We start from the raw sequence: 27,981 nt of genomic DNA, 5'->3' as shown, positions 1-27,981 counted from the left end.
ACCCTGAAAGATGGTTGCACGCCAGTCCATAAAAAGAAAAAAACACACCTCCCAAATCACTCCTTCCCACCTACTCACAAAACGTTGCCAGTTCGAAAAGTGGTGACTGCTGCAGGAAGGGAGGAGTTCACCACTTTTTCTTTTTAAAAGTCGCCTATCTGTCGTGAGGAGTCAGCAGAGCCGAGTGAAGTTAATTGGTTCCCTCAGGCGTTGTTTTTCTTCTTCCAAATTCAACTTTTCATGCCGTCTGCTACACCTGCCTGCCAATGGGCGCGGCTGGGACCTATGCCCAAGTCTCTGTTTTAACTTGCCTGGGAAAGTTGAGCTAAAAGGCACAAAGGGACCGAGGATCGAGAAGGACATCCCACCCGCGCGTCAACTTGGTATAAACACATTATCTATCCCGTGGACGCGAACAGTCGCTCCATCTTGAGAGGAACCCGGATTTGATTGTTTGTTTCTCGAGTTGGCTGAAGGTATGGATTTCACACTGGACTATCCTGGAGACTTTTTTTTATATAAAAAGAAAAGTTGTTTATGTTGGATGGTGTGGGGGTTTCTTCCCACCTGGCTGTTGCATCTCTGCTCTAACTAACTGCACTCTGGGACTTTGGTGATGGGCTGTCGAGCTACTTTTTTGGCTTTAGTTGTATGATTTGTTGGATGGATTTGCGCAAAGTCCCATAAAGAAAGCTACAAATACTTCATAGGTTGTCTGTTAAGCACTAGGGAGTTTACAGGATCCCTTTTCTTCCTGTGGTATAGAATCAGTCTGGTATAGTGATCTCAGGATACTTTTACATTTATTTTTGCTGTGCTATTTACATCCCTCTAAAAATATATGCCAGGAACTGACCTGGCTGCAACACCAGCTTCACCAAGCTTTTATATTTGCTGATTAGATTACTTTCAGGATATACAATAATAAATGTCTTTATGGTAGGAAGTAGGCCTAAGTGTTTTTGACACATGTTGTTTTTATTCATTTTCACTTGTGTTTTGCTTTTCTCTGCGAGGGAAGAAACATACAGTTTTTTCACGATTGTCGAACTTTGAACATTGTGGTGATTCAGGATTTGAAGAAAATAGAAAAAAGCCATTCTTCGGATTATTTAAGTTTTTTTAAATTTGAAAAAGTGAGGTTAGATGGTGTAGTAAATAGAGCACATGCTGTCAAATGTCCCTGGCTGGCAGGGTGTGGTGAGAGGATGATCTTTCAGAGCTGTGCAGTGATTCATCGGACCCTTTTGTCCTGTTGTTAGTCTTCAAAGACACAAAGTGAATCCGATTGAAATCTATTGAAATGTATAGACGATGCTTTATAGCTCCTTGATCCTTCATTGTGATAGTGCACTATTCAAAGTTAAACAACACTTTTTAAATACTGTATAGATGACGTTGTGTACCTGATCTATTGTACGCCTACTGCTGAATTCATGTTTTAAGATCAGTCAAATCAGAATGTTTAAAGGAAAACTTTGTCTTATTATATTTTTGTTTCTAAAATATGATCATGTGACATTTTTCTGTCTCCAGTGGAATGACATTTCCAATTAATGCAGTAAACATTAGACTCAAGCAGGTCTTGAACCCAAATCATTCCTAGAATAACGTTTTACTTTCCCCATCAGATGTTTGCTAAATATCCTTTAAACCACAGTGAAGAAATGAACAGACTTTTATTGACAGTTGGCAGAGAACATGCATGACAGTGGTCAACATTTTATCATCTCACCAGATAAAATGGGATGGACGAGTTAACAAGACAGATCGACTGCTCAGGAGGCTTGTCAGGAGAAAGGGGTGAGATTTCTGAATTTATTTCTGAAGTTTTGAAACAAGTCCACTGGAAAAACACAAGGTAAAGGGTTGGTTCATCCAAATCACAAAAGAAAGAAAGAAAAGAATGTCACACCTGTAGCTTCAGATGTATGCAGACATTTGGGTTTTTATTTGCAGAGTTTAGAAACGCCACACAACTGGCCACGCAAACAAAATGGAAACCTTTCCATAAACAACACGGTATATACAAAAATGATACAAGATTAAAGTTCAAAGACAGATTGGCAATGTGTTACTCTGCATCTAAAGGCCAAAACCCTCTGAACTTTCTTGGGTGATGCTTTTGTCTTTCTTTTTTTGGTGGCTTACTATCACTAACAAAATGGCATGCCTTGCCTGGTGTCAGTTTCCATTTCTGATCCTTGCTCTCAGGGTGTAAGTCATCCTCTGGGTTTTCCTAAAGTTATAACTGGCTCCTCTTGGCCTAATGACTTTTGACACAGAGGGGTATGGTGAAGCCAAGAAAACGCTTGATTATATGTTTGACTCAGAGAAACTCAGAGAAACATATAATCACCCATCCTGGTGTCCCCATGTTCTTCCCCTGTTTTATGTCATTTCTAAAAGAAGGTTAGTTAAGTTTGAACATGTGTCACTTTTCAAACCAGTTGGTACAAAGTACTTAAAAAAAGAATTTGAAGGTCAGAGAAGAAAGACGGCGATACAACAATAATTTGGTTTGGACACAATATACAAAGTTGATAGATCATTTAAAAGAAAGCCAAAACAAGTCAATTTAAGATTACTTTTATGCCCCGATTTGGCTTCACTCTGACTTTGTTGAGTGTTTCAAAGTCGAGGAGCAACAGAAGGAAAAGCATGATCATCTTTAGTGTTTAACCTTGACTCTGAAACACACACAAGTCCCTAAAAGGAAGGATACAAAGGAAGAGGAGTGGGAGGACAGGAGCTAGGCAGCATGAAATTGTATTGGAATTTACATGATCTGCAACCATTAAAACTCAACATGCTGAGAACAAGACGCCTCCTAGTGGACTGAAGGTGTTATTCGTACCCATTTCATTATAAACACGACATGATTAGCACACATTTTATTTGTTGAATTTGAGGCCTTTTGTTTATATGTTGTCAATGGTTTAACTGCCTTCTGAGAGAAAGGGGACAAACATATACACTAATAAAAAGTTAAGTTTAGGATAATGACCTTTAAAATAGTATTGTAACATAAAATAAATCTCAGCACAAAGACTAACTTACTGGAGATGTTCCAGGACATTCTTTAAAACTGTTGAGCTGTTGCTCCATGTCTTATGATAACAAATGAACCATCTACATGACAGCGGAACAAGATAAAGCCTTACGTTCTGAGGGAAAGGGACGTTTTTCTTTTTGGTTAAAGTAAAAACAACCTTTGACCCCCCCTCAGAAAAGTCTGATATATCAGACCATTTTACTGTTACAGACACTGTGATTAATGAGTTATTCTCAAGAGAATGTTTTAAATCATCCAAATGAACCTTAAATGTAATATGACAGACTAATCTTTCAAAACTGAAAAACGTTATTAAATACATTCAGAAACATTGTTATCGCTTTTTAATTAGCATTTTTTATAAAAGCTCGATAAGAATCAGAACCCGGTTTATTAGTAGGTGTTCACATACAAGGGATTTTACAGAAACAGAAATAAAGAATATGGAAACATGATACAAAACATTGACATTAGTATTTCAAATTAAATAAATACAAGGAGATTTTTGAAATAGAAAAGGGCAATTCATCAAACACATTTTTCTGGTGTTTTACAAAGTTAAGAGAAGTAAGAATACAAATCTTGAAAAATATGCGATGACAGACTTTTAAATGGATAATAAATTATATATGGGACTAATGCTTTATTTCATAGTTATAGACCATTGTAGGAGGATTTTTTTAGGTTGCACTGTTGCTGAAAATCTGTCTGGTGACTCATTTACAGTCAAGGTTACTTTAGGCCAGGAAGGTCTCACTTTCTCATAATCCATCAAGTCTGCAGTAATACCTAGTTAGTAAGTCATTAATAATAGGCTTTATCACTGTTGAGTAAGGGTTCTTATAAGGATTACATTATTCACTTTTTAAGCATTTTCTTTTTTAAATATGTAAATAACTTCATTAAACTGAGTGTTATCCTATAGTTTAGAGGTTGAATGATCCAAAGCAACTGTCCTGCTGTATGAGGCTAAACACTAATATTAATGGCCTTTACTAATATATTTAGCACTCTTAAGGAAAGATGTGTTATCTTTTTTTAAAGCTGTTAGTAATTGTGTTAACCCTCTATTAGAAGAAGTTATTTAAAGTTGAACTACAGCGCAACAAGGCGGTAAATCCGTCAGCACCGTCATCATATGAGTATCATCATATCAATCGAAGTCACATTAGTTAACCTCCAGAGGCGTAAAACCCGTCACCATGCCAGTCACTCAACACCCGCTCACTAGGTTACTGCTGATAACTCTCTCCATACAGAAATGATGTCTAATTTCTCTCATGTGCTCAGTTGTGACAGAAACAGTTGCCTCCACCACCAGACTGTCTTCTCTGCCACCAAGTGAGTCTCTCTTTCAGTCATGCTTGCCTTGATGATAAACTTAACACATAATGCTATAATTATAGCCCAGCATTTCTGAAGGAATTACCCGTTGAGTAACAGCTTCCTCGTGTTTTGCTTTGTGTCTTCTCGTTGCTAGAGGGAACCAGCGGATCAAATCACAGGAATATGTCCAGCGGTGCTGGAGGGCTGGGCTTGGAGAAGAATGTCTTAACCCAGAACAGCAGTGGAACTTATTTCTCCTCATGTGAGAGCACATTTCCACTCATGGTTTAAAACTGGGAAGTTGTGGGTTTTGCCTTGGGACACATTTTGAGAAGCTGAATGTTTTTATTTTGTTTCCCCAGCAAAAAGAAAGAGAAGTACTCATTTAGATTTGTTTCACATCACTTTCCGTTGTTTTACATTTTAATTATGTTTTTAAGCACTAAAGACCTTTCAAATAAAGTACACTACCCGACGGTATGTAAATACTTAGCTAATTAACGGAAGATTAAATATGATTAAGGGAAAGTTTTAATGATTAGTTTTGTCAGTTTGAATGCAAAAGTATGGAAAACAAGAAATGAGACCAGCTTGTCAAATGTAATTTCCATTTTTTTATTATTATTATTATTTTTTATTAACTACATTTTTGGTTATTTAATTTTAATTTAAATTTTTAATTTGTATTATTTCATTATTATTATTTTATTATTATTATATATTTTTTAAATGTTGTGCTAGATTTTCCAATAGTTAGACATAAACCCAGCAATCATTTAAAAAGGAAAATATGATTTACATTTTTTTCTAGAGGTTAGTATAAAGTTAGTATAAAATACATACGGATAGAACAGTTACCCATAATAAATCAACAACTAAATAGTTTGATATATGGATCAGTGCTTCCGGTCTTAATATCGTTCCAGATGAGATTTTCCATGCAAATCAGAATCAAGTTGTTTCAGACAAACAAGTGTCTACTAGATCTTTCCGGGAAATTCCTATAAGAGTGTTAGCAAATAACAGTGCAATTTGATCTCGTGGCACGGGGTATACATACTGTAGCATGTCACTTTTATGACCCTGTCTTGTCTAAGCATGTGAACTTTCTTACATCTGATTTAATACCCAGACTTCAAGCGCAATACTTATTATTAGACACCCCTATAATCATTTACCACTACTGTATAGTGTTAGTTAGTTTAATACGCAATGCATCATATTGTATCTTAGGTTTCTTTTTTTATACTTGGAAGGTGCACATGTGTCATTACTCATTACCCTTAAATAAACACGTAGAGATGTATTGTAACAGGTTTGAGCAAAGTGCTTTTCTCTGCCTGTGGTCTTTGGAAGGTAGGTAGAAGAATAAAAAAACAGAGAACAAAACTACTAAAATAGTAGAAAAAAGCTTTGTTTTGTATGAGAACATTGTCCCTACAGATATAGGGCAGTAAAAGCGAAATATTTCCCTCTGGCATGTATTGGAGTTGTAAAAGATGATAAGTAAAAACATAGCATTAAAGGGGAATTGTCATGTCAAACACAAGTATGTAAAAGCACTTAAAATCCTAACCCTTCATGACTCAGGAATATTCCTGTCCTGTGGAGGTGATTCAGTTTCAGGAAAAATAAAAATAGCTTGTATGCCTCATCCCTGCAGCCTCTGGAGGAGTGAACGCCAGCAGCTTCAGCTCCTCCTCGGGAGTTTACCTCGGGGGAGACTCCTCGGGAGGTGATGGAGGAGGGATCTTCATAGACGGAGAGGGGTATGGAAGAAGAGGAGGAGGAGGAGGACGAGGAGGAGGAGGAGGAGGAGGGAGGAGGAGGGGGAGGAGGAGGGGGAGGAACTGGAGGGGGAGGAACTGGAGGAGGAACTGGAGGAGGTGGAGGAGGTGGAGGAGGTGGAAGCAAAGGCGGCAGTTATCTCGTGAGCTCGGTGTCAAAGGTCAGGTCGAGCTCATCTGGCGGTACCAGGAGAACTGCAGGCTCATCAGGAGGCCTGTCGCCATCTTCCCGGGAGAGGAAGGTCACATCCAGCCGCTCAGGAGGTTATGATGGTGAGAACATGTTAATAAAACAAACTTGGCATTAGGGGTGCCTGAAACAGAAGTTTTAAGGAAACCGAGGTACACGAGGGCGCTATTAATATCACTGCTGCCATTGTGTTTGCTTGTCTAGGAAGTTCCAGCGCTAATTCCTCCCCAGAGTTTGCACGCAAAGATTATGGAGTCTATTGTAAGTGAATGGGATCATATACTTTCTTATATTTCCAGCTTTATCCTCTTGGCGTGTCTGTCTGTGTGTGTGTGTGTGTGTTTATGTTTTTTGTCCCCTTCTTCTGTGTGTTTTCTCTCCAGGCTCCAGCACCCAAAGAGGGAGGAGCGAAAGCAGAGGTATTTAATAATAGTTTTATTTCTTCCCACCTCTTCTCTTCATTATTTCTGGACCATCTGACTCTGAATTGTTCTGGTTTACTTATTGTGTGTGTGTGTGTGTGTGATTTTTTTCCAGAGAGCGAGATCAGAGCCAGATTACAGAGCGCCTCTCCCAGTGCCAGCAGATGTAAGACCACTTGAGACACATTAATCTATTCACTGTTCGTTATGCAATTCCTCATAAAACAACGAAAGCATCTTTATTTGATGCGCTCTAAGCAGCACATGGGTAGTGAAACACTTTTACTGCAGTTTCTCAGAACAGAATGTTAGAGTTACGTTGCTGCCTTCTTGGCCAGGTCAGCATTGCAAATGAGATTATATCTCAATGCTTTTATCTGGTTAAATAAAGGTTAAAAAAAAAAGAAAAAAAAAAAAGAATGCTTTGGCTCAACACAGGATCTCACCGACTCTTCACCTTTATCTCCATGAAATATCAATTAGTAACACATCTGCCCTTCCCCAAGATAATGTACAATACAGAAGCACAAAGAAAAGCGTGAGATTTAAACAAGGAGGAACTTGGGTTTGTTTACATTGTGTGGGGAAGAAGTAATGGGGCAGATTTGTGGTGGCAACAATGGCACACATGAGTCACTGTTTGCAGTACCGCCCGTTTGAGGCTAAACCGAGGAGAGTGAGAGATCTACAGATGCTGATCGCTCCCCCTGCTGACATAAATTCATGATGCGATTATTTAATCCACAGTTTTTAACATTTAGTCATTCTGTGCCACCTTCACCCCATGTCAGCCCCTGGGAATGAAATAGTACTGTACATTTCGTACAATATTTGTAAAGTCCATTTGATTCTACTTTACACTTCGAGTTCACTACTTCCCAATGGAAAATATTAATTGATTGGCGAACAACAATTACTCTTAAACTCTTAGAAACAAACACAGGATTCCCCCTATGATGCCTTTTACACAAAAACTACCCAGCAGTAACCTATATAAAAAGTAAACTTCCACTACACTTCAAAAGGTATGATATAAAATGTATTGCAGCCATTATAATAAACCATTAATCAAATCACTCTAACAGCTGCCTTACCTTAATGGTTCAAGCTCATCTTACTTCCAGACTTTTTCCTTTTGCTACTTTCACTTACGTAACATTTGTATTGCTTCTTCCACCACTTTTAAAAACATTATGTTTTGCATTATGAGTGTAAGAACAGCATAAAGTATGATCACCCACATATAGGCACTCAAAGTAAAAAATGGTATCACTAAGAACTGCTTTTAGTGGTAGAGTAACACATATTACATTGTTAATTTTTGTATTCTATACATTTCAGTATAATTATTAAGAGTTATCACACAGAGAGATATCTAGTTCATTTGAATTCTATATGAACTGTACTAATAAATCACAATTAAGGTTATTTTCTTAATCTATTTAGTCAAATGGACAAGAAAGCTGAGAGAATGTTTTGTTGATATATTGTTTTTGCACAAGGCAGAGTGCAGTAGGCTATCTGTATTTTAAGTTATTATTTAGGTTTTATGGCAATGTTTTTCAGGTGTAAAATAATCGTAAAATGCAAAACATGAACACATTACAAGCAAACTCAATGTCTTTTACAGTTTCCCGTCCACTCTAAACAAATGTTTTTCTCAATTATACTGCATACAGGGCGATATGTTTGTCCAGTTCATGTAATTAAATAAAAAGTGCTATGTTTCATCATCACATTTTTAACTTTGACCAAATTACGGTTGGCCAACTTGAGTAAGTGTACATTCCAACTCTGACTTTTAAAGATTTAACTACAGTAATGCACTAGAATGTATTGCTTAGAGATACTTTAATGCAGTATTATATTTGTAAAAACATTGTTTTGGTTGTGGTTTACAGGGACGGAGCTGGACGACGTGAAGAAGCTTCTGAAGGGGCGCTCCTGCAGCATCAGCCCCACTCGCTCCAACGCCTCCATCACCCTGCCGGTCCCTAAAAAGGCCAGCGTGGAAACCAAGACTATCTCAGTGGCCTCTCAGTCGGGTAAATACCCTTACACTCTTACAAGCGTCACAAACATGTGCATAGTTAACATGCACAGACACCGTGTCTCCTTCCTAATCTGACCTCAGTGTGTGCCTGTACTGTGTTAGAAAGGGACAGCTCCTTAAGATAAATGCATTCTGAAGACAGACATTTAACACTTAAGACAGTGACTGTATATTTCCAGTATACTTATTCTCTGCTGCACAATACAAAAATAAATACAGTATCCTTTTTTCACATTTTGGATAACACTCAGGCATGGTTGTGTTACGGTTGAGTGAAGGAAGCAGGACCCAATTGCAGATAACTCAGATGAACCTTTATTTCAAGGATATTGAAAAATAACTTGGACAAAACAGAACACTCACCGGTGAACTCAGTCACAAACAAAAGACGAACCAACACTGAACACAGGAAGAGACAAGACTAAATACAGGGAGGGGTAATCACGAGACGAGACACAGCCGGGCAGGGGAGGAGAAACACAAGGGCAACAGGTGAACACAATCAGACAATTAGACACACCAGGGAAACTAACGACAGGGAGGAAAAACACAGAGAGAGGGACCAGACATTACACAAGGGAGACAGGGAGAACCGAACAGCAAAATAAACCCAAACCTAGACATACAAAACAAAAAACGTGACATAACATGAGAATCGTGACAGGTTGGATGATAATACAATAAGCTCCTGGTCACAGACAATTCCCTGAGATTTGTCCTGGGACCCGAGGAAAAAAGGTGTCTTCCAATTTCCTTTTTTTTGTGATATGGTTAAAAAAACATCTTGCAATTTAGACTTTTTTATTTTATTTTATTTTTAAATGTTACAGTATGTCCACTGTAGAGGACGTCGGGAACATATTAGTTTGAAAAGACAGCCAAAATGAACAGATAGACTATGTAACGTATTATGGTTATAGAGTGATATTAATACAATAATACATTCACCTTTATTTAAAACATAAATAAGTAATTGATCTGAACATTACTGTTTATTTGGTCACTGAAAAACTAGTTTGGTTTTTGGTGAATCTTTCCAGATCTTCAAAGACTTTGTAGTCAATGTAGTGGGAAAAGTACCTCATTGACTCCAGTCGGCACGGGCTGTAGGGTAATCTTGACTAGTTTGATGAATGTGGTCTCCATTTGACCTGCTCATAGAAACAAAGCTTGCATTCCTGAGGCAATTCTCATTTTTCATGGCTCCACTTAAAATAAAAACAACAATAAGACATACGTGCTACTCTTGGCCCACAGAAGACCTCGTCTTTCCGGCTCGTCCCTATCTGTCTCTCTCTCTGTATCTGTGCGCTCATGAAGCCTCCTGCATCTTTCCACCCCTTCTTCTTGACCCTCTTCTATCCCAGGTGTGAAAGCCTCATCTCTCTCATCATCTGAGAGCTCAAAATCTTAATCTCCCTGAACTATCTGGTACAGAAAATGTCTGCTTCAGTTCCGTCTCCTGCAACAATATTGAGTCATAAAGTCCATGAAGATGTTCCTGACGTCCTCTAGAATGGACATTTATAAAAGAGCTGTTATTTGAAAACTTGAATTATTTAATTGCTTTCAGAACTAATTATATAGTTCCTCACATGTTAATAAACAAGAACATATATGATTTTCATGGTAAAAATTACAATTATTCAACAATATTTGACTTCTCCTCCTGCTTCTATAACATTTTGTTTTTGGTATGCCAGCCATTTTGGATGAAAAGAAAGAGGAACTTCCCAGCATGCAATTTTAACCAATGACATTTCACTGGAAAGACCAGGATGTCCTCTGTACAGCACATCAGGGATTGATAGAGTAGCTCAAAAGAGTAAAAGGAGATCCATGTTAACAAAATGTCCACTACAGTGGACATTTTCAATGGCCTGGTCCCAGGAGGATACGTTGGAGCTAGACACACAGACTTTGTAGTTAAACTCTTTTTGTTTTGTTGTTATTTGTATCTCTTTGTAGTCGTTTTGTGTCTGTTTTTAGTTCTTTCTAGGTCAGTTTTCGTGTTTTTTTTGTGAGTCTCTTTGTGTTGTTTTGTAGCTTTTTTGCATTTCTTTGTGGTTATATTGAGTATGTCTCTCTTTGAGCACCACTGTATGTGAAAGACATTGGGACACTTAGTCTCTGTGGTCAGTAGGCCTCTCATTGAAGTCAAAGTCAGCTCTAATGTCAATCTTTCCGTTTGTGTGTACAGACAGAGGGATCAAAATACTGTTTCGCAGTAATCCAGAGGAGTAAAAAAAAATACAAATATATATATAAAAATATCTATAAAAACATGTATATACATATATATACACATACATAATCAACATACACATATATACATATGCACTGATTAAAAAGGTAAGGATTGAACCATCCATGCACACTAGCAAAATATGAATGCATTATTATTCAGGAAAAAAGAGATGCTTTTTCTTAATGTTTGTCATTTCTTTTTGTCTCTTTCCAGCAGGTTCAACTTCCTTTGGCTCTGGTGTTAGATCAACCGGGTTCCACACCATTGATACATCAGGCTTTTATGACGCCGGTCTGACATCCGGGCGGGTTGATACTGGTGTAAACTCAAGCCAGTATGATGTCACCGTGACATCAGACCACTATGATACTGCTGTGAAATCTGTCCCGTATGCTGTTGGTTTAAAATCAGGACCGTTTGATACTGGTGTGAAGTCAGGACAGTACGACATGAGTTTGAAATCAGGGCAGTATGATACCGGCATAAGATCAGCCCAGTATGATACTAGTGTCAGATCAGCCCAATATGATACTAGTGTGAGATCAGGCCAGTATGGTGTGAGATCAGGCCAGTATGATGGTAGTCTGATATCAGGCCAGTATGATGGCAGTGTGAGATCAGGCCAGTATGACACACTGGACGCCACACTTCCTACTTTCTCCTGGTCCACCACCACGCTGCCCTCCGCCTCCACCACGGTGATGGCTGCCAACACCAGCAGCTACGCCTACCAGGCCGGGAACAACAACTTGGCTGGAGGAACCGCTCCAGTTGGTCTCACCTCACCCTCCTCCCTCTCCGGTAAGACTTAACATAGAGTGAATATTACCTGTTACCTGCAGGTGAAATATGGACCCATCTGTAGGTAGTAATGGATGTTTTGCGTATGGTTTTGTCTCTGTGGTGCCTTTATATAAGACGATATAAGTGAGAGAGATTTTCCTGTGTAGCATTTTCCGGGGATCGATTTTCTAAGTCTGATCTAAATAGTTTCCCCTGTGCTTATGATGTAAAACAGGTGAGAAAAAGGTTATGCCAGCCTGCTCTCTGCATTCCTTTGAAAAAATGACATGTGTGAAACAGCCGGGAAAAAAGTTTTTCCAAGTAAAAATATTTCTTTTTCTGCCAGGAACATTTTTCTAAGTGTGTTATTTTTTCCACCTGTGAAACATGAATATTTGTACTTACTTAGAAAATGGCGTAGTGCTGCACCTTAGCATCTTGTGCCCAACATGAATATTACAAACACTTTCAATCAGGAGCCAAGCATTTTTTTCACCTGCCAAAACGTTTTTCCCCACCTGTTTCACAGATGACTCAGATTTGTTAAAGTAAAGGAACAGCAAAGCAGAACCTTCCCCTGTTAGATCATCAACACAAGATTTTCCTGTGCTACTTTTTCAGTTTGTTTTGTTGTAAGCAATTACGTTTTTGATTATCCCTGTGCGTCCTGTGATCAAGTGTGTGTTTTTATATGAGTTTATGTTACCTAATCAAACCATTTATATCTGTGTAGTTTACGGCTTCCAGAATAACCTGGCTCCCACCTCTACCACTGTGCTCACCACCAGTGGAGGAAACGTGACTACTAACCTAGGAGGTACGGCAGCATGTTATCTGACAGTGTTCTTTATTTAAAAATAATATAAAATAGCACATTTCTTATCAGAGTTTTTATCTGTTGGGTGTTTATTTTTTAAAGGTTATGGCGTTCAGAAGAATTTGTCAAATGGTGGGGGAGTCGCCAGCACTGGAGTCTCTGCAAGTAAGTCCACAATACTTTTATAAATCACATCTAACAATTCTGAATCCTCAATTAATCCTGACTTTCTTTTGTTGCCAGCCACTAGAACCACAGTTGATGATTCCTATAAGAGAGACTATAAGTTCCTGATCTCTGACAAGGAGAACGTGGCGGCCAAGAGAGACGTTGACATGCTGATCATGGCTAAAGACAGCGGGAAGCAGTTCACCACCAGCAGTGTTCAGATGAGTGGAGGTGAGACTGCTACATCCTGCTGGAGAAACACTGGTTTCTTTCACAACTTAATAAGGTTTCTCAACTTTTCTTGGACCAATTTTGGATCCTTAAATTCCTGATGTCCACAGCGAGTTGTGGCGCATACACCCATCATATTTTAAACAATAGCACACCATGGTGCAATTCTGATTTCTGGTCATTTTGAGGCAAGTAATGGACATACAGTTTTGATTGTGTAAATCTCTCTCATTTCTGTTTCTAAATGAAAAAGCCTAATCAACCTTAACTGCATTTCCGCCTCACTGGGAAAGACTTTGCATTAGTGAGATTTCCATAGCATCACCAACATTCAGTTTCTTATCTTTTCAGGGTCGCTGTCAGGAGATTCGATGAAGAAAGAGAAGCTTATTTCAAGCTACGTTGAGACGGCGCCACTGAAGACAGAGAGTGGCAACTCTTACTGTGAGTGGTAATCAAAAACGTCTCTTAAAAACACAAATGAACTTGAATTATTATTAAAGAAATGAATATGTGATGTTTATTTATCCCTACGTCAGACGGGTCATCTGGGACATCTGGAGTTGTGATGAAAGACAAATCAACCTATGCAGGTATTTTTGATTGCATGTATGATGATATTTATATTAATGCTGAATATGTTGGTATTTAAGGACTCTTTCTATTTATTACCAAACACATTGAGAGTGTTTTATTAATAGTGACATATATTTATTAGATATAATGTATAGGTAAGCTGAACCAGTTAAAAGTGTTTCACATAGGCTACTATTACAGTTTCACATTTCACAGCGTTCTTCAACAGTGAATTGTTCGAATTTCAGGTGATGTACGGGCACACAAATGAGTAGGAATAAAGTAAATTAACTAAAAATGACGTCTGTGTTCAGAGATCGACCGGGACAGCGGGATCTTTGGAGGCGGAGGAGGATTCTGCTGCTGCTCGGACGCGTGTTGCTCCTGGTGGAAATGGCTGCTGGGTCTTCTCCTCCTCTCCCTGCTCCTGCTGGGACTCTTGTTTGGGCTTATTGCACTGGGTAAGGCTGTTGTTCAACATAATGAGATTTTAATCGGGGACAATAAAAATGTCCCCAAAGTTAAAGCATTTAGAATCACAGGATACTCTGTGGAGCAGCTTGGCAGTAAATCGCCTGGGAGTGAGTGTTTTTAAACCAATAAAAAGTGTGTTTTAGCTTCAGGATACTGAGCATTTCTTCACAGCGCTTTCACTGCTGCTTAGACACTGAATGTAATCCCCTCCCTGGAAATTTGACCTTTAGACCATAAAGTGGGTCTGGCTTTCATTGTTAGTGAAGCAGCTCCAGCAAATCGTTGCTTGATGACATCAGAGGCTCCAGTTTGCTTGCCTGCAGCAGGAGAGTTGCTGATGAGGATTTTTCCTGTAGAAAAATGTGCTAAAGAAAGAGAACCTGAAATCTGATCCTGTAGAGTACATACAGTATATATACTGTCTATAGGGGCAGTATGTATTATTGTCAGAAAGTGCATCACGTTTAACTGCTCTGTTAAAGGTAGATACAAAACATTTTTAAGGTTAGATATTTTCAGAGACATAAATCACATAATCATTTAAATTTGACTTGAAAAGTTATTCACTTTCTTTTATATTTTTTATTTGGTACATTGTGTTTAGGAGTCAGTCAATGTCCCCATTTATTAATTACGTTTATTTTTAGGAGTTAACTTTTAATAAGTATAATGTTATGCTTTTAATAATGATATTATTATTTATTTTCTTTTTTTCTTTTAATTATTATGCCAATACAATTTTCAATAAATGCCGACCCAAGGGCTTTGTGTGAGAGACGGTCAGATACATGTGTAACCTGTGGGAAAGAGAGAATAATTTCCCATCACTAATGAAACCAAATTTGAATCCTTTTCTCAGCTGAGGACGTGAGAAAGCTGAAGAGTCGAGTGGGTACGCTGGAATCTGAGTCCTCCGCTCGTACCAGCCGGCTGTCAGGAACTTCAAATAACATCAACACCTTCGGAGCCGCTGGAGCTGGAGCTGCAGGAGCAGGAGCGGTTGGAGCTGCTGGAGCTGCTGGAGGTGGTGTAGGTGCAGGTGGAGGAGGTACCTCCCACACCGACAACACGCTATATATGGGGGGTGGAGCTGGAAGTTCGGGATCCAAAACACAAATCGGTGTTGCAGCTGGTGCTGGCGGCTCTACTGGTGGAGGTGGAAACGGCCTTGATGTCAGCATTGGTGGTGCTGGAGCCGGTGGAGCGACTGGGGCAAGTTCTGGTGGTGCCGGTGGCAGAGGTGGCAGTACTGGTGGCAGTACTGGTGGCGGTACTGGTGGCGGTACTGGTGGCGGTGCTGGTGGTTCTGGTACCCGTCTCGGTGGTGGAAGTTCTTCTGGAACCTCTTTCAGTGGCTCTTCTAGTTCTGGTACCGTTCTCAGTGGCTCTGCCGGCAGCACTGGTTCTGGTTTCAGTGGCGGTGCCGGCGGTTCTGCTGGTACCGGCCACAGTGAAGGCGGTGCCTTCGGGACCGGAGTGAGCGGAGGACACATGGATGCTGCTGCTCTGCAGATCATGGTCCAGCGGATGTTAAGAACTGAAATGCATTCCCAGTCATACAGAGGTACTGCACTTATATTGTGACAACTATTAAACACACACACACACACACACACACACACACACACACACACACACACACACACACACACACACACACACACACACACACACACACACACACACACACACACACACACCACACACAACACACCACACACACACACACACACACACACACACACACACACACACACACACACACACACACACACACACACACACACACACACACACACACACACATGTTTATTGAACTGTTCTTTTCTGTCTCAGCTTTTCTAGTGTCCTCAGTGCAGGGAGAGAGAGGACTTACTGGACCTAAAGGTGACATTTAAACAAATATATATATATATATAAAATCATTCCATGTTCCCTTGTTTTTAAGATTATCAACATTATTTGTGTTTTAGCATGTGCATTTATTTTGTATTATTTTTAAGGGACCCTGGAAATATATTAGTTACTGTTACATATATTTTTCAGATTGCTAATTCTGTAGTTGTTATAATCAAATGTATATTTTACTTCACAGGAGACTCTGGTTTCCCTGGAATTCCAGGTGAGGAATGATGGCTAACTTTTCATTGAGTCTTTACCAGTGTTTTATATTTACTTTACTTTACTGACTATGACCTTTGACCTCAGGTGCTCCGGGCTCCATGGGACATGCAGGCCCTGAGGGTCAGAAAGGACAGAAAGGAGGTCAAGGTACAGAGAGCGCTTCAGCTCAAACAACATGATGCAAGTATGTTCTTTAGCTTAATAACAGTGATACATTTTATCTGTAAATTGTCTGGTCAGGTGATCATGGGCTGGATGGGGCACCTGGCGTCAGGGGTCGCGAGGGCCAGTCGGGCCCCAGAGGCGATGCAGGACCTGCAGGCTTTGGAGCGAAAGGTGAAAGAGGTAGGGCTCAGATTCCCAGCAGACAAATAACTTTAGTTTTTATAATACAGTAATAACAGCCAGTTTATCTTGAATGTGTCACGTCAGGATGTCTTGTTCTGTTCATGCAGGTTCTCCCGGGGAACCTGGGTCTGTCGGTCCTAAAGGTGAGATTATTGAATATTACTCAATGAAAAAATATGTTTGTGTTTTGACATCAGAATACTAATGGTTTTATGTGCTGACACAAGGTACATCTGTAACAGTATGAACTGTGACGACCACCAGGTGGCAGCGTCTGTGAATAAAGACTACAGTATCATTCACTGAAAGCAACAAGATATTCCTTCAGGTTGATATATAATATATATACAGTTGTTAAGATTACAAAAATCCCAGCCATTTTTTGTGAACGATGAATTCAAACTTATATTAAGGTTCTGCTACTTATACTGCTTGGAAAACAACAAATCACAAACATTTTAAGGCATAACAAATATTAAAATACACTACACTCACACACTTAAATGACAACACCACATTGCTTCAATAGCACACATTTTTTGCAGCAAAAAACATTATGTGTCCCCCTCGTGGCTTTAACTCAACGTTTTCCTAAACTAGATTTTGTTCTGCCGATCAATCTTTTCAGTTTTTAATAGGAAAAGTAACTAACTCAGACACACTCAAATCTTATCATTCTGTACATGTCTGTGTCAATCCTTAATTCAATTGTAATTTTTACTCCTTAATTATTACATTTTCCAAATGCTATTATAATGTTGTTGTTTACCAGTGTTTTTACTTTCTAATCATTTTAAATCTATTTCTAAGGCTCAAGTGGAATTCCTGGTCTTCTTGGAGCACCAGGTCAGTTTTCCCTTTTATTCATTGATTACAACCGCTCCAGAAATACCAGCTGAGCTGTATATTATCTAAAATGTGTGATAATATTTTTAACAGTGCCCGTCTTAATTCCCGGCGTTTAAATTCGATTTCTTTTTTATATAGGTCAACCAGGTTCTCAGGGTTTCCGTGGCGAGACAGGACCACATGGGCCTAAAGGTCGGTCACACTGAAATACTTAGTTCATTTATTACATGTATTATCATGTTACTCACAGTCACACTTCTCACTCTGCAGGAGACAGAGGGCTTGCTGGATTCCAAGGACTTAAAGGTTTGTTGAAACCACATCAGGCTTTTATAGGACTATTGAGGTCAGATCATTTTTCTAACCGCAGTTTAATTAATGTGAATTGTAGGTGACACTGGTGATACAGGCGCCAGAGGTGTGAAAGGTCAGTACAGCATACCATATTGGAAGTTCTTATTATTGTTATTTAGGCTGTGCTGTTTCCTAATCTAGTCGTCCCGTTCCTCAGGTGATGGTGGTATACCGGGTCTGCAGGGGCTGGCTGGAGAGAAAGGATCAATGGGTGAGTTACAGACCTCCGGCCTCATAATTATTAAAAATATGTAATGTATCTAATTAGCGGTTTAATAGAGGGCTATGTTTGTGTGTTTCTTGGCTGGAAGAAGTTACTTCCTAAAGTCTCTGCAGGTTGCAGGCCACCGTGTTCAATTGTTCTGAATGACTTGCCTGAGTAAATAAAGGTTAAATAAAATGTTTACTTGCGAAACCCCTCAAATTGTTATCATTTATTTTAGTGTGACTTGCAATGAATTATGATAATCATGAGTCTGATCATAACAAAATCAAATATCATACTAACAATGTATTGTATCTATTGAGATTGAACATTTGTTCAATTATATAGCATATTATTTATCTTTATCATTTTATAGAGCATGATATGTAATGCAAAAACCTTACAAAGGTGAGGCGGTAACAAGAGTATTTAAAACATCCTCCACCAGGGGGCAGCAGAGAGGGGTTTTCTGAAAAAGTTCAGATCAATTACAACTTTTTTTTCAACCAGAGTAAAACTTATGTGCAGCAGATGCAATACAGAGTGAGAAGAGTGCAACTATATAGCATCTAATCTTAAAAGCACATTGTAAATATATATAAAAGAAAGCGTATTTTAGTGTTCATTAAATACATTACATACACCTTTGATACTGGCTTTACATCAACAGTATGTTTTCAGAGCAACTTATGAATTTAATTGTTTTGCTTTTTATGTCACCAGGGTTGGCTGGAACTGAAGGATCAAGAGGTACAAAGAAAGTCAATAAATACACATGACATGTACAACTGTTCAAAGTATTGTTACATAATATTAGAGAGTACACAACTAAACCATGTTGAGCTGAAACAAGACTTTTCTTTCACTTCTTGAACATTTTGTATTACACACAAACATTGTTTTCAGTACCTTCAAAAAATCCTCAAATCATCTCTAATTATATGTTTTACTTTGACCCTCAGGTGGCCAAGGGCCTGCAGGTATTCCTGGACTCAGGGGTCCTGCTGGGTCTCCTGGAGATGCTGCACATGCAGGTAAACCCACCCTGATGCCTCAATAATGGAACTGGATCTTCAACTTTACTAACTTTTATAATAAGTGGATAATATAAATATTGATCATATCTCCCCCTCTGTAGGACAACCTGGGCTTCAAGGACCACCAGGTATGATGATTAATGATGTGGTATTTTATCATAAATTATCTTTTCTTTTAATGCTCTCAACATAAAAACTGTATTTGCGTCATGCTTTTAGGGATACCAGGGAACCCAGGGAGTCCCGGCGCTAAAGGTACATCTACAGTTTCCTTTAGGATGATCTGCTGCAGAAAGTGCACGTTCTGTGAAATACCACATGCTTTCTGCTATTAATCTGTACCATGTGTCTCTCTGTTTCAGGGGAAACAGGTGACGCTGGAAGAATCATCAACGCAGGTAACATAGCATGCTAACTCTTATATTTCAACATATTATTATTGTCAGGGTTACAGTTTGATGATATCTACTGTAGGGTAGTGGTGGTCTAATGGATAAGTGAGGTGGGCTGAAGATCGGAAGGTTGTGAGTTCAAATCCCGCCTGGAACACCACCACTAGTGCCCTTGAGTAAGGCGCTTAGCCCATAGTTACTCCAGGGAGAATGTCCCTGTAATTGGTCATTGTAAGTCGCTTTGGATAAAAGCGTCAGCTAAATGAAATGTGATATCTGATGTATGTTTCATTTGTTTTCCAGCTGGATCCTCTTCTTTCGGCATCCCAGGTCCTCCCGGCCCTGCTGGACGTCCAGGATTATCAGGTCTGACTCTTTACAGCATCTAATCCCTGAAAAATCAAACAATGTCAGTAGTAACAATATTTATACTGATATTTTGTGTTTTCCTCCTCAGGTCCAATTGGCCCTGCTGGTCTGCCTGGCCAAACTGGTAGGTCTTTTTGCTTTTTGCTGCTAAAGGAAGAGTTTTTTAAAAATTGGATATGTCTGATATGTAGAGTCTAATAGATTCTGTGTTTTGTTTGTTTTCATAGGTGCTAAAGGTGACAGAGGATTTAGGGGCGAGCAGGGAGAACAAGGAATAACAGCGAGAACATCTGAAACCTTGACCTCAAGTGAGTACTTTTAAAAATGGTTTTCTATAAGATGAATAATGTTTACAGGCATAGAGTTGCATTATCTGCTGATGCACACATCAATTAAATAACATGTAATCTTCTGTCTCATAGAAAAATAACTAACACAATAACCATCTTTCAAATAGAACATTTGAATCATGAGAAATAAAATCCTTTATATTTTCTTAATTGCAATCATTTGATTTGTAAAGTCACATTTATGAATTTGTTCTCTGACTTTAACCTTTATATAAATGCAGTGGGTTAGAGGTATAGTGTAGCATGATAACAACACAATCTAATAAAGTAAAAGCACTTCAAAAAAGTACAGTAAATACACCTCTGTAATTCTACCACTTGTAGTTGCTAATAGTAGTTTTTTCTTTTCTTCCTGTATTTGCATCTTGTTGCCACTGATTGGCGTTGTTCTGCAAAAGTTAGATAGTCATTTTTATACAGACTGGAATACCACTAATTTCTTAAAACTGTGTTTCTGTGTCTGTTTCAGGGCATGTTAGCGCCAGTGGAGGATCAGCAATATCTGGCCTCCCCGGCCCACCTGGTCCACCTGGACCTGCAGGTAAATAAAACATGACATGCTCTTTTGCAGCATGATCTTAGACATCATCCTCAATCATTTCATAGGATCTGTTCAACGGCATCTGAGAAAGACCGCAGACTTCTTGTGATATTCTTCAAATTGTGTCACTGACTGTTTGAAAAATATCTTCATCAGGAGATTCAAGACCAGGACTGCCCGGGCCTCCAGGTCCAACAGGCAAGTATTTCAACTCAATAAATCCACTGTACAAATATGTATTCAGTATGTTTGGTATTATGTGAAGCTCATCCATTCTTTATATCAACTTAACTTATAACATCATTATTAACTTAACTTATAACATCATATTTTAGGTTATGGAAGACCAGGGCCTAAAGGAGACAGAGGGGAACCCGGCTTTTCATCCAGCTCAGGTAAGATCCAAAATCTAACCTTGTGCTCCGTCTTGATGTTGGTTTGAGACATATTGAGCAGCAACAGAAAACATTTCTAAACTTTTTGTTTTACAGGAACGTTTAATACTGGACCGCCAGGACCAGCTGGGGCTGTCGGGCCTAGAGGATCATCAGGTGAGCAGATTGTGTGAAGACATCTTGTTTCATTTAAAGAACTCTGCCATTCTTTTTTTGATGTAATAACACATTATTATAACATCTCTTTCATTATTTTAGGTTCTCCTGGACCAAGAGGATACCAAGGTAATTGTTGTTCTTTTATTTGTGTGTATCTTTAGAAAATATGTATTTTTTTACCAATTGATTTTTTACATAACAATACTACTGATCGTGTGCCTTCCTACTCCTCTCATAAATAACTGTGACATCATCATGTGTGCCGTAGGTGAAGCAGGGCAGCCAGGTGTGCCGGGAACCACAGGGAGCTCTGAGAGAGGTACACACACACACACACACACACACACACACACACACACACACACACACACACACACATTTTCTTCTTTTCTTGATGTACACTAAATGTTTATTTATTTCTTCCTAACAGTATCCTCTTATGGTGGAGGACTCGGGACCCCTGGACCTCCAGGTCCGCCAGGACTTCCTGGAATACAGGGAATCAAAGGTACTACTAACACATTTCAATCTGTGGGAGCAGACAATGTTTTAATGTCTGTATTTCAGAGTACTTATTGTGAGGCCTGACGATAATGCTGCTGTTTGTCATTTCTAAGGGAACACTGGAGCTCCTGGTAGTCCTGGCTCTTCGAGAGGTAGAGAACAGTTTACAATAATACACACATTCATATATTTGTATCTTGTTAACAGGTGTTTTACATTCATTTTCTGTATATTTAGCACCAAATCATTGATCTTTTTAGTAAGGTCCTGTGTGCAATTAGCCGGACAGCACTCCTTACATTTTCTCCAATGTCTTTACCATCTCACTTTTCTTCAGGCTCCATCTCAGTCACCTCAGGCCCCCCCGGCCCTGCAGGTCCTCCCGGCCCTCCGGGTCAGACGGGCTCCTTCTCTTCTTCTACTGAGATGCGGCAGTACATCTCTGAATATCTGAGTAAGGGCTCTTTTAAGCAAAGTCACACTCCCACATACACACGGATCCCACACGGGACAGAACTGAGTATGAACATGTTTTATTTGCTCCTTGCAGGTAGAAGCACACAGTCGGCTGTCCGCGGGCTCCCGGGCCCCCCTGGGCCTCCAGGAACCCCTGGATCCTTCTCAGGCTCGATCGAGGACATATCCACTCGTATGATCGCATACATGCAACGTAAGTCTGCCCCTCCCCAGATTATATATCACTAAATGATAGTGTGAGGTAATGTGTACGTACTGTATGGGACAATTAAAGCGGAATGGGAGTTACCTTTAGCTGTTTACTTTCAGGTTCGGGCTCAGGGCTCAGCATCGGGGTTCAGGGTCCTCCGGGACCACCCGGCCCCCCTGGACACGGCTCTGGTTCCCTGACAGTCAGTGGGCTCATCTCCATGCTTCAGAGTGAGTACGATACACATTATGGCTGAGCCAAATGGTGTCAGATACACAGTGGTGGTGGGAAGAAGTTCTCTGATATGAGATATAATGGAGTATAAAGTAGCGTCAAATAGAAATACGCGAGTAAAGTACTGCAAAGTTGTACAGTATTTTTGCACAGCCCTTAAATAAATGCATTTCACCACTTCAGACATGCAACTGATCAACGCTACACTCCACTGTATGTGAACTCATCAACATAATAATAAAGCTTTATTTGTATAGCAGTTTTCATACATCACGTGCAGCTCAAAGTGCACACATCACAAGTTAAAAATAAACACCAAGAAATTCCCCTCAGATCAGATGTTAAAACCTTTACAGATACATTTAGCAAAATATAACATTTTAACAGGTTAAGAGACACAAGGAGGTAAAAGGTATGATAATACAAAAATAAAATACAATAAAATAAATAATGATTTCTCTCGGAAAGACAAGACAAAAGAAATGTGAATAGATAAAACAATATAAAATAAAATAAAGTGAACATATAGGCACAACAGAAATAATAAAAAAAAATAATAGTGATAAAAACATAATTCTAATAAATGTTTAACGATTAAAATATATTTTTTAAAACAATGTAAAAATAAATGTTGCTATTGAAACTGTTAAATATATAATATATCATGATCTCATTGAACCTGAAAAAAACATCTGAGGATATTTTCAGAGAAAGCTCTGGACCTAAACTGTGTCTCTCTGCTGTGATCTGTGTAGGAGAGGATGTGAGGAGATACCTGTCCGGACCCCCAGGCCCACAAGGCCCCCCGGGTCAACCAGGGACATCAGGAGGAGCAGGAGGATTTTCAGGCAGTTTCTCTGTGGAGGAGATATCCACATACGTCTTCAAGATCATGAATGGTAAGCACAGGTTGCACTAGAGAAATCAATAGTGATGCCTGGACTTCACAATCCATTGAATTGCTTTTATGGTACTTTTTCAGACAGAGGGATTGCGAGAGGTCTGCCCGGGCCGCCCGGTCCTGCTGGGCCGTCTGTTGCTGTGGGCTCGAGCTTCTCTCAGGCTTCGATTGACTATTCTGCTCTTGTGAGGAGTAAGTTGTGTTTCCCTCATGACAGAAAGCCTCTTGTTGTTGAACAGTGAAAAGTTATCAGAATCAGAAACAGGTTTATTACCAGGTAGGTTGACAGAAAACTAATTTTAGAAAACTATAATAACATTAAAAAATATAAAATAATACAGTCAAATATAGCAGTATTTACTTTGAAATAGAATCGGAATAAAATATGTGCAGTAATAAAAAACAAGATGTTGTGTACATTGTGTGCATTAAAGGGGACCTATCATGCAAATGCATTTGTTGATGTCTTTTATACATAAATATGTGTCCCCGGTGCGTCAGCGAACTCACAAAGTGTCAGAAAACAAAACCCTCTCTCTTTTCCTCCGTACCCAAATCTCTAAAAACGGGGGTACAACGGAGCTGATCCAGATTTGCGTCCGATATTATGTAATATCGGAAATGTGGACCCACGGCCCTATCAGAAACGGGGCTTTTAGAAACAATGCCCGACTGTTTTGGACGTAATATGGTCTTTGTTTACATTAGCAAGCATCGCTAACACTCAGAGCTAACCTGCACTGGAGAGAGTATGTGTAAAAAAGCAGGTAATAAAAAAAGTAACTCACCTTGTGGTAAACCCCCAGGAGAAAAAGCATTTGAGCTCCAAACTGTTTCAGAAATAATCCTTGATGTGGTTTGGAACATGATCAGTTTGTGTCCAGGGTGGGAGGGGTCATCACCCTTATCCTCATCTTTCTTGTATCTTCCTAGATTCAGACTTCCGCTCTTGGGTTGCCTCTGCCGTACAACAAGGTATTTCAGGTCCCCCGGGCATCCCAGGACAGCCTGGCCCTCCTGGCGCTCAGGGGCCGCCGGGGGTCTCCACCGCCACCGTGTACGGGGCCGGGACTGGGGGGAGTGGCTACAGCCTGGAGGACATTCAGCGTTACCTGCAGGGTGAGTCTGACAGAGAGCTAGAAACATAATGTATACTGAGGAAGGCAACAGGTTATGGCTTAGATTCACATCGCAAAGTAGTTAACAGTAATGTTACATTTTACAACAAAGAAGGTGGAATATTGTCCATTCTACCGTTACCTTTCTGTGCAGCTACAGAAAGACAATAATGTTGATTTGAATCTTTCCCAGGTTCTGGCTTCAGAGGTCTCCCCGGCCCTCCTGGTCCACAGGGACCAGCGGGACCATCAGGCGGCCACTCCGGATCGGTTTCCTACAGTGGAAACTTCCCTCGGGAGAGCATCCGCGCTGAAGTCCAGGAGTATCTGACCAGTAAGCTCCTAACGACCAACAAGATCAAAGACATGTGAGCACAGATCCGTTCGTGTATAACAGACTAACTTTATCTTTCAGGTGACAATGTTCGTCGTGCCATCATCGGACCTCCGGGGCCGATGGGGCCGATGGGACCGAGGGGAGAGCAAGGAGAGTCAGGCTACGTCCTGAGCCGCACGCAGAGCCATATCCAGAGCCAGGGACAGGGCCAGGGTCAGGGCCAGGGCTATAGTCAGGGCCAGGGTCAGGGTCAGGGTCAGGGTCAGGGTCAGGGTCAGGGCCAGGGCCAGAGTCAGGGCCAGGGCCAGGGTCAGGGCCAGGGTCAGGGCCAGGGCTATAGTCAGGGCCAGGGTCAGGGCCAGGGCCAGAGTCAGGGCCAGGGTCAGGGCCAGGGCCAGGGCTATAGCCAGAGCCTGAACTACGCTCAGAGTGACTCTCGAATCGGCTCTGAGTACAGAAACATCGATCTCAGCAACCTGGACTACTCCAGCGTCGCCATCCAGGTTTCAGACCTCATCAAAAGTGAGTCCATCACAGCTTCAGCATACAGATGTATTTTATATAGGGCAGCAGTCTGACACTATACCCACCAACCTAAATGCATTCAAATGAAATAACCATTTTATTCTTTCATTTTCAGTGCAACAAAATGGACAGATGAACTTATCATAATATACATAATAGAGAAGAACATCTATTAATTCTCAATCTGCATTATTAGATTACTACTGCCAACTTGCTCTAACTACAGTTCCCATAATGCTTTGGGGATGTTGTGTGAACATCCCTTGGTCCATAGCAAACAGGAAATTCTAAGAGCTAATTCGGCATACTTCTAGTAGTAAACAAATACCGGCTAGAAAACAGGGCTCCAGTTGTAACCCCTAGCTCTCAATTTCGTCTAACGGGGTTGCCACAGTTTCAGACCAATGAGTACTTCTTCTTCTTCTTCTTCTACTTCTTCTTAAGTAAAGCATCTGAATGCATGTTCCTCCTCATGCTGAAACTGATGAAATGTTGATGATAACAACCCTTTTTTAGGTAAAGGTCTGCTGCAGGAGTATCTGGTTGAGGGTCCTTGGAGGGCGCATGTTCGAGCGATTCAAGGCCCTCCTGGTCCTCCTGGCCCCTCCGGACCACCGGGCCAGAGCCGCGTCATCGGGGCCTACGGCAACGTCACAGCGGACCTCATGCAGTTCTTCAGAAGTGAGTACACAGAGATATGATTTTCTACAAACTGCAGCTTTCCAGTCGGACAGATAGAGCCTAAATGTCTTAACTGTCATGTCACCCAGGCAAAAAGTTATAGTATCATTAGTCAGAGTTAAACCTCACAGCATTGATGGACTCACATGAATTATTTCGGAATTTTTGGAATGTACTGTATGAGGTGCTAAAGTGCGTAAAACACATATATACCTGCAAAAGTGAAGTATCCCTGCCTTTCAGCATTTGGAAACCTTATGCGCGTTTAGTTTGAAAATGTAGCTTCATCACGACTGAATCTGTGTTTTGTTCTTGCGCAGCCTATGGCACCATCGCAGGCCCTCCAGGAGAGAATGGACCGAGGGGTGAGAGGGGGTATCCAGGACCCAGGGGAGAGAGAGGTACGTTGAAACAAAGCCGATGAATCGCTACATCTTTTCAAAATAAATCTTTTTTTAGAGGAGTGACTTAGATGAGCAAAGTCTGAGAGTTTTGGTATGTTTTCAGGTGATCCTGGGCCCCCAGGTTTATCAGGACTACCAGGGGCATACACTGTCCAAGTTCCACACAGGGTGCAGAAGAGGGATGCAGGTACCTTTGGTTGAATCTTGTTATATCACTTCAAAATCAAGCGCTACATACATGTAACTGCATATTTCAATCCACTGCAGGCGATGAAATGGTTGCTCGTCGTCGTCAGAAGCTTCGCCGTCACGCAGGCAGCGGTTAAACACATTACTGGATCACATTTCATTTTTACTCATCTTTTATTTTAGGTGTTCAACTGTTGCAATGCAAGTAGTCAAATAGCTCTTTATTATTGCCATCTGTAGAAACGTCACAGGACAATTTGAGGAAATAAAATGATGCATTCAGTTTTTTTAAAACCAGCTTTGGTAGAGGTTTGGATTTTAGCTGCTGGTCAGTGTCTTTGTTACACAGACTTCTTTACATCCGGGTGTATAATGTTTACTTTGCTTGGTTAGAAGCTTGCTCACTTTTTTCTCCCAGGGACAATTTCTATTTTTAAGCAATAAGTAGCTGATATTATTTCCAACTGCTCGTGTAACTTTCGTGTCGATTGATTGGTGTACTTGATTTTGTTTTCATTGAGGATTATGTTGTTTTGAGAACTATGCAAAGTGTTAAATGTTGTGTCAAGGTAACCCTTCAATGTTTTATAAAATACTACAATATTGTCAGATTATCTACATAAATCAAGCTAGCATCCATCCTGACCCTTGGAAGTTATTCATTCATCCCATACAAATAAATAAGAATATCATTAACCCTTTTTTTTAATATATATTAAAAACATGCAACATTACCAGTCAGTGAGGGTCATTTTTGCAGCAGATAGGGGATTTATGTTACAGTAAATGTTGCTGTAGTTACGACTGATGATTTACTTGAAAGATTTGTTAGTTCAAAATTAAGAAGAAGAATAAATGACATTGTTTGTGTGGTTGAAAGTCTGAAAATCACAACAAAATGATGGATTGGATTGTATATTTTTGTATAAGAGAGCAGTGAAATTGATATATTTGTTGGAGAGATTAAATTATAAAATGTTCCCAGATTATGTTTGACATCATTGCACTTTTTGACTTTTGATCAATATATATATAAAAGACACACAATAAATCTATTTTTCGACTCGGGGGCGTTGATACTTTTATGAATTAATTCAAATTAATTTGATTTGAGGTGTTATGTTAGGCTGTCGTGTGTCAAGTTAACAGTCAATATCACATTTACAAC

At 40.0% G+C, this 27,981-nt stretch overlaps 1 protein-coding gene across 3 annotated transcripts; it reads left to right on the top strand.

The window, feature by feature from the left end:
- The first annotated feature begins 101 nt into the window (after positions 1 to 101).
- On the top strand, positions 102 to 27,881 carry LOC117560945 (collagen alpha-1(XVII) chain-like). 3 transcript variants are annotated; one of them, XM_034238086.1, is made up of 56 exons: positions 102 to 476; positions 1,739 to 1,803; positions 4,346 to 4,396; positions 4,536 to 4,643; positions 6,045 to 6,174; positions 6,260 to 6,441; positions 6,563 to 6,619; positions 6,742 to 6,777; positions 6,896 to 6,946; positions 8,682 to 8,825; positions 11,298 to 11,882; positions 12,598 to 12,681; positions 12,784 to 12,846; positions 12,925 to 13,080; positions 13,432 to 13,524; positions 13,620 to 13,673; positions 13,971 to 14,117; positions 14,990 to 15,694; positions 15,967 to 16,017; positions 16,226 to 16,252; positions 16,339 to 16,401; positions 16,495 to 16,599; positions 16,710 to 16,745; positions 17,413 to 17,448; positions 17,590 to 17,643; positions 17,722 to 17,757; positions 17,843 to 17,878; positions 17,963 to 18,016; positions 18,734 to 18,760; positions 18,973 to 19,044; positions 19,149 to 19,175; positions 19,267 to 19,302; positions 19,410 to 19,445; positions 19,743 to 19,805; positions 19,897 to 19,932; positions 20,036 to 20,116; positions 20,628 to 20,699; positions 20,856 to 20,897; positions 21,035 to 21,094; positions 21,191 to 21,250; positions 21,353 to 21,379; positions 21,522 to 21,572; positions 21,684 to 21,761; positions 21,871 to 21,909; positions 22,095 to 22,211; positions 22,308 to 22,427; positions 22,544 to 22,654; positions 23,414 to 23,557; positions 23,641 to 23,751; positions 24,493 to 24,678; positions 24,871 to 25,011; positions 25,093 to 25,536; positions 26,056 to 26,220; positions 26,541 to 26,621; positions 26,728 to 26,811; positions 26,892 to 27,881. In XM_034238086.1, the coding sequence occupies exons 2-56, from the start codon at positions 1,749 to 1,751 to the stop codon at positions 26,948 to 26,950; spliced, it is 5,769 nt and encodes a 1,922-aa protein (XP_034093977.1). In that variant the 5' UTR covers positions 102 to 476; positions 1,739 to 1,748; the 3' UTR covers positions 26,951 to 27,881. The 3 variants fall into 3 exon arrangements, with proteins under 3 accessions (XP_034093977.1, XP_034093975.1, XP_034093976.1); XM_034238084.1 differs by having other exon boundaries at positions 105 to 476; positions 6,045 to 6,441; positions 11,295 to 11,882; XM_034238085.1 differs by lacking the exon at positions 1,739 to 1,803 and having other exon boundaries at positions 105 to 476; positions 6,045 to 6,441; positions 11,295 to 11,882.
- The last annotated feature ends 100 nt before the right edge of the window (positions 27,882 to 27,981 follow it).

This window comes from Gymnodraco acuticeps, unplaced genomic scaffold (genome assembly GCF_902827175.1).
Source record: "Gymnodraco acuticeps unplaced genomic scaffold, fGymAcu1.1, whole genome shotgun sequence".
In the NCBI taxonomy this organism is placed as follows: domain Eukaryota; kingdom Metazoa; phylum Chordata; class Actinopteri; order Perciformes; family Bathydraconidae; genus Gymnodraco; species Gymnodraco acuticeps.
Note: the sequence above shows the minus strand (reverse complement) of the source record. Positions and strands in the feature narration are given on the sequence as shown.

Excerpts from the sequence above, each read along its gene's own strand:
- LOC117560945 (XM_034238086.1), top strand. The coding sequence starts at position 1,749 with ATGGACGAGTTAACAAGACAGATCGACTGCTCAGGAGGCTTGTCAGGA. Across the intron at positions 17,879-17,962 it reads AGGCGCCAGAGGTGTGAAAG|GTGATGGTGGTATACCGGGT; the intron begins GTCAGTACAGCA and ends CCCGTTCCTCAG. Across the intron at positions 19,933-20,035 it reads TGGTCTGCCTGGCCAAACTG|GTGCTAAAGGTGACAGAGGA; the intron begins GTAGGTCTTTTT and ends TTGTTTTCATAG.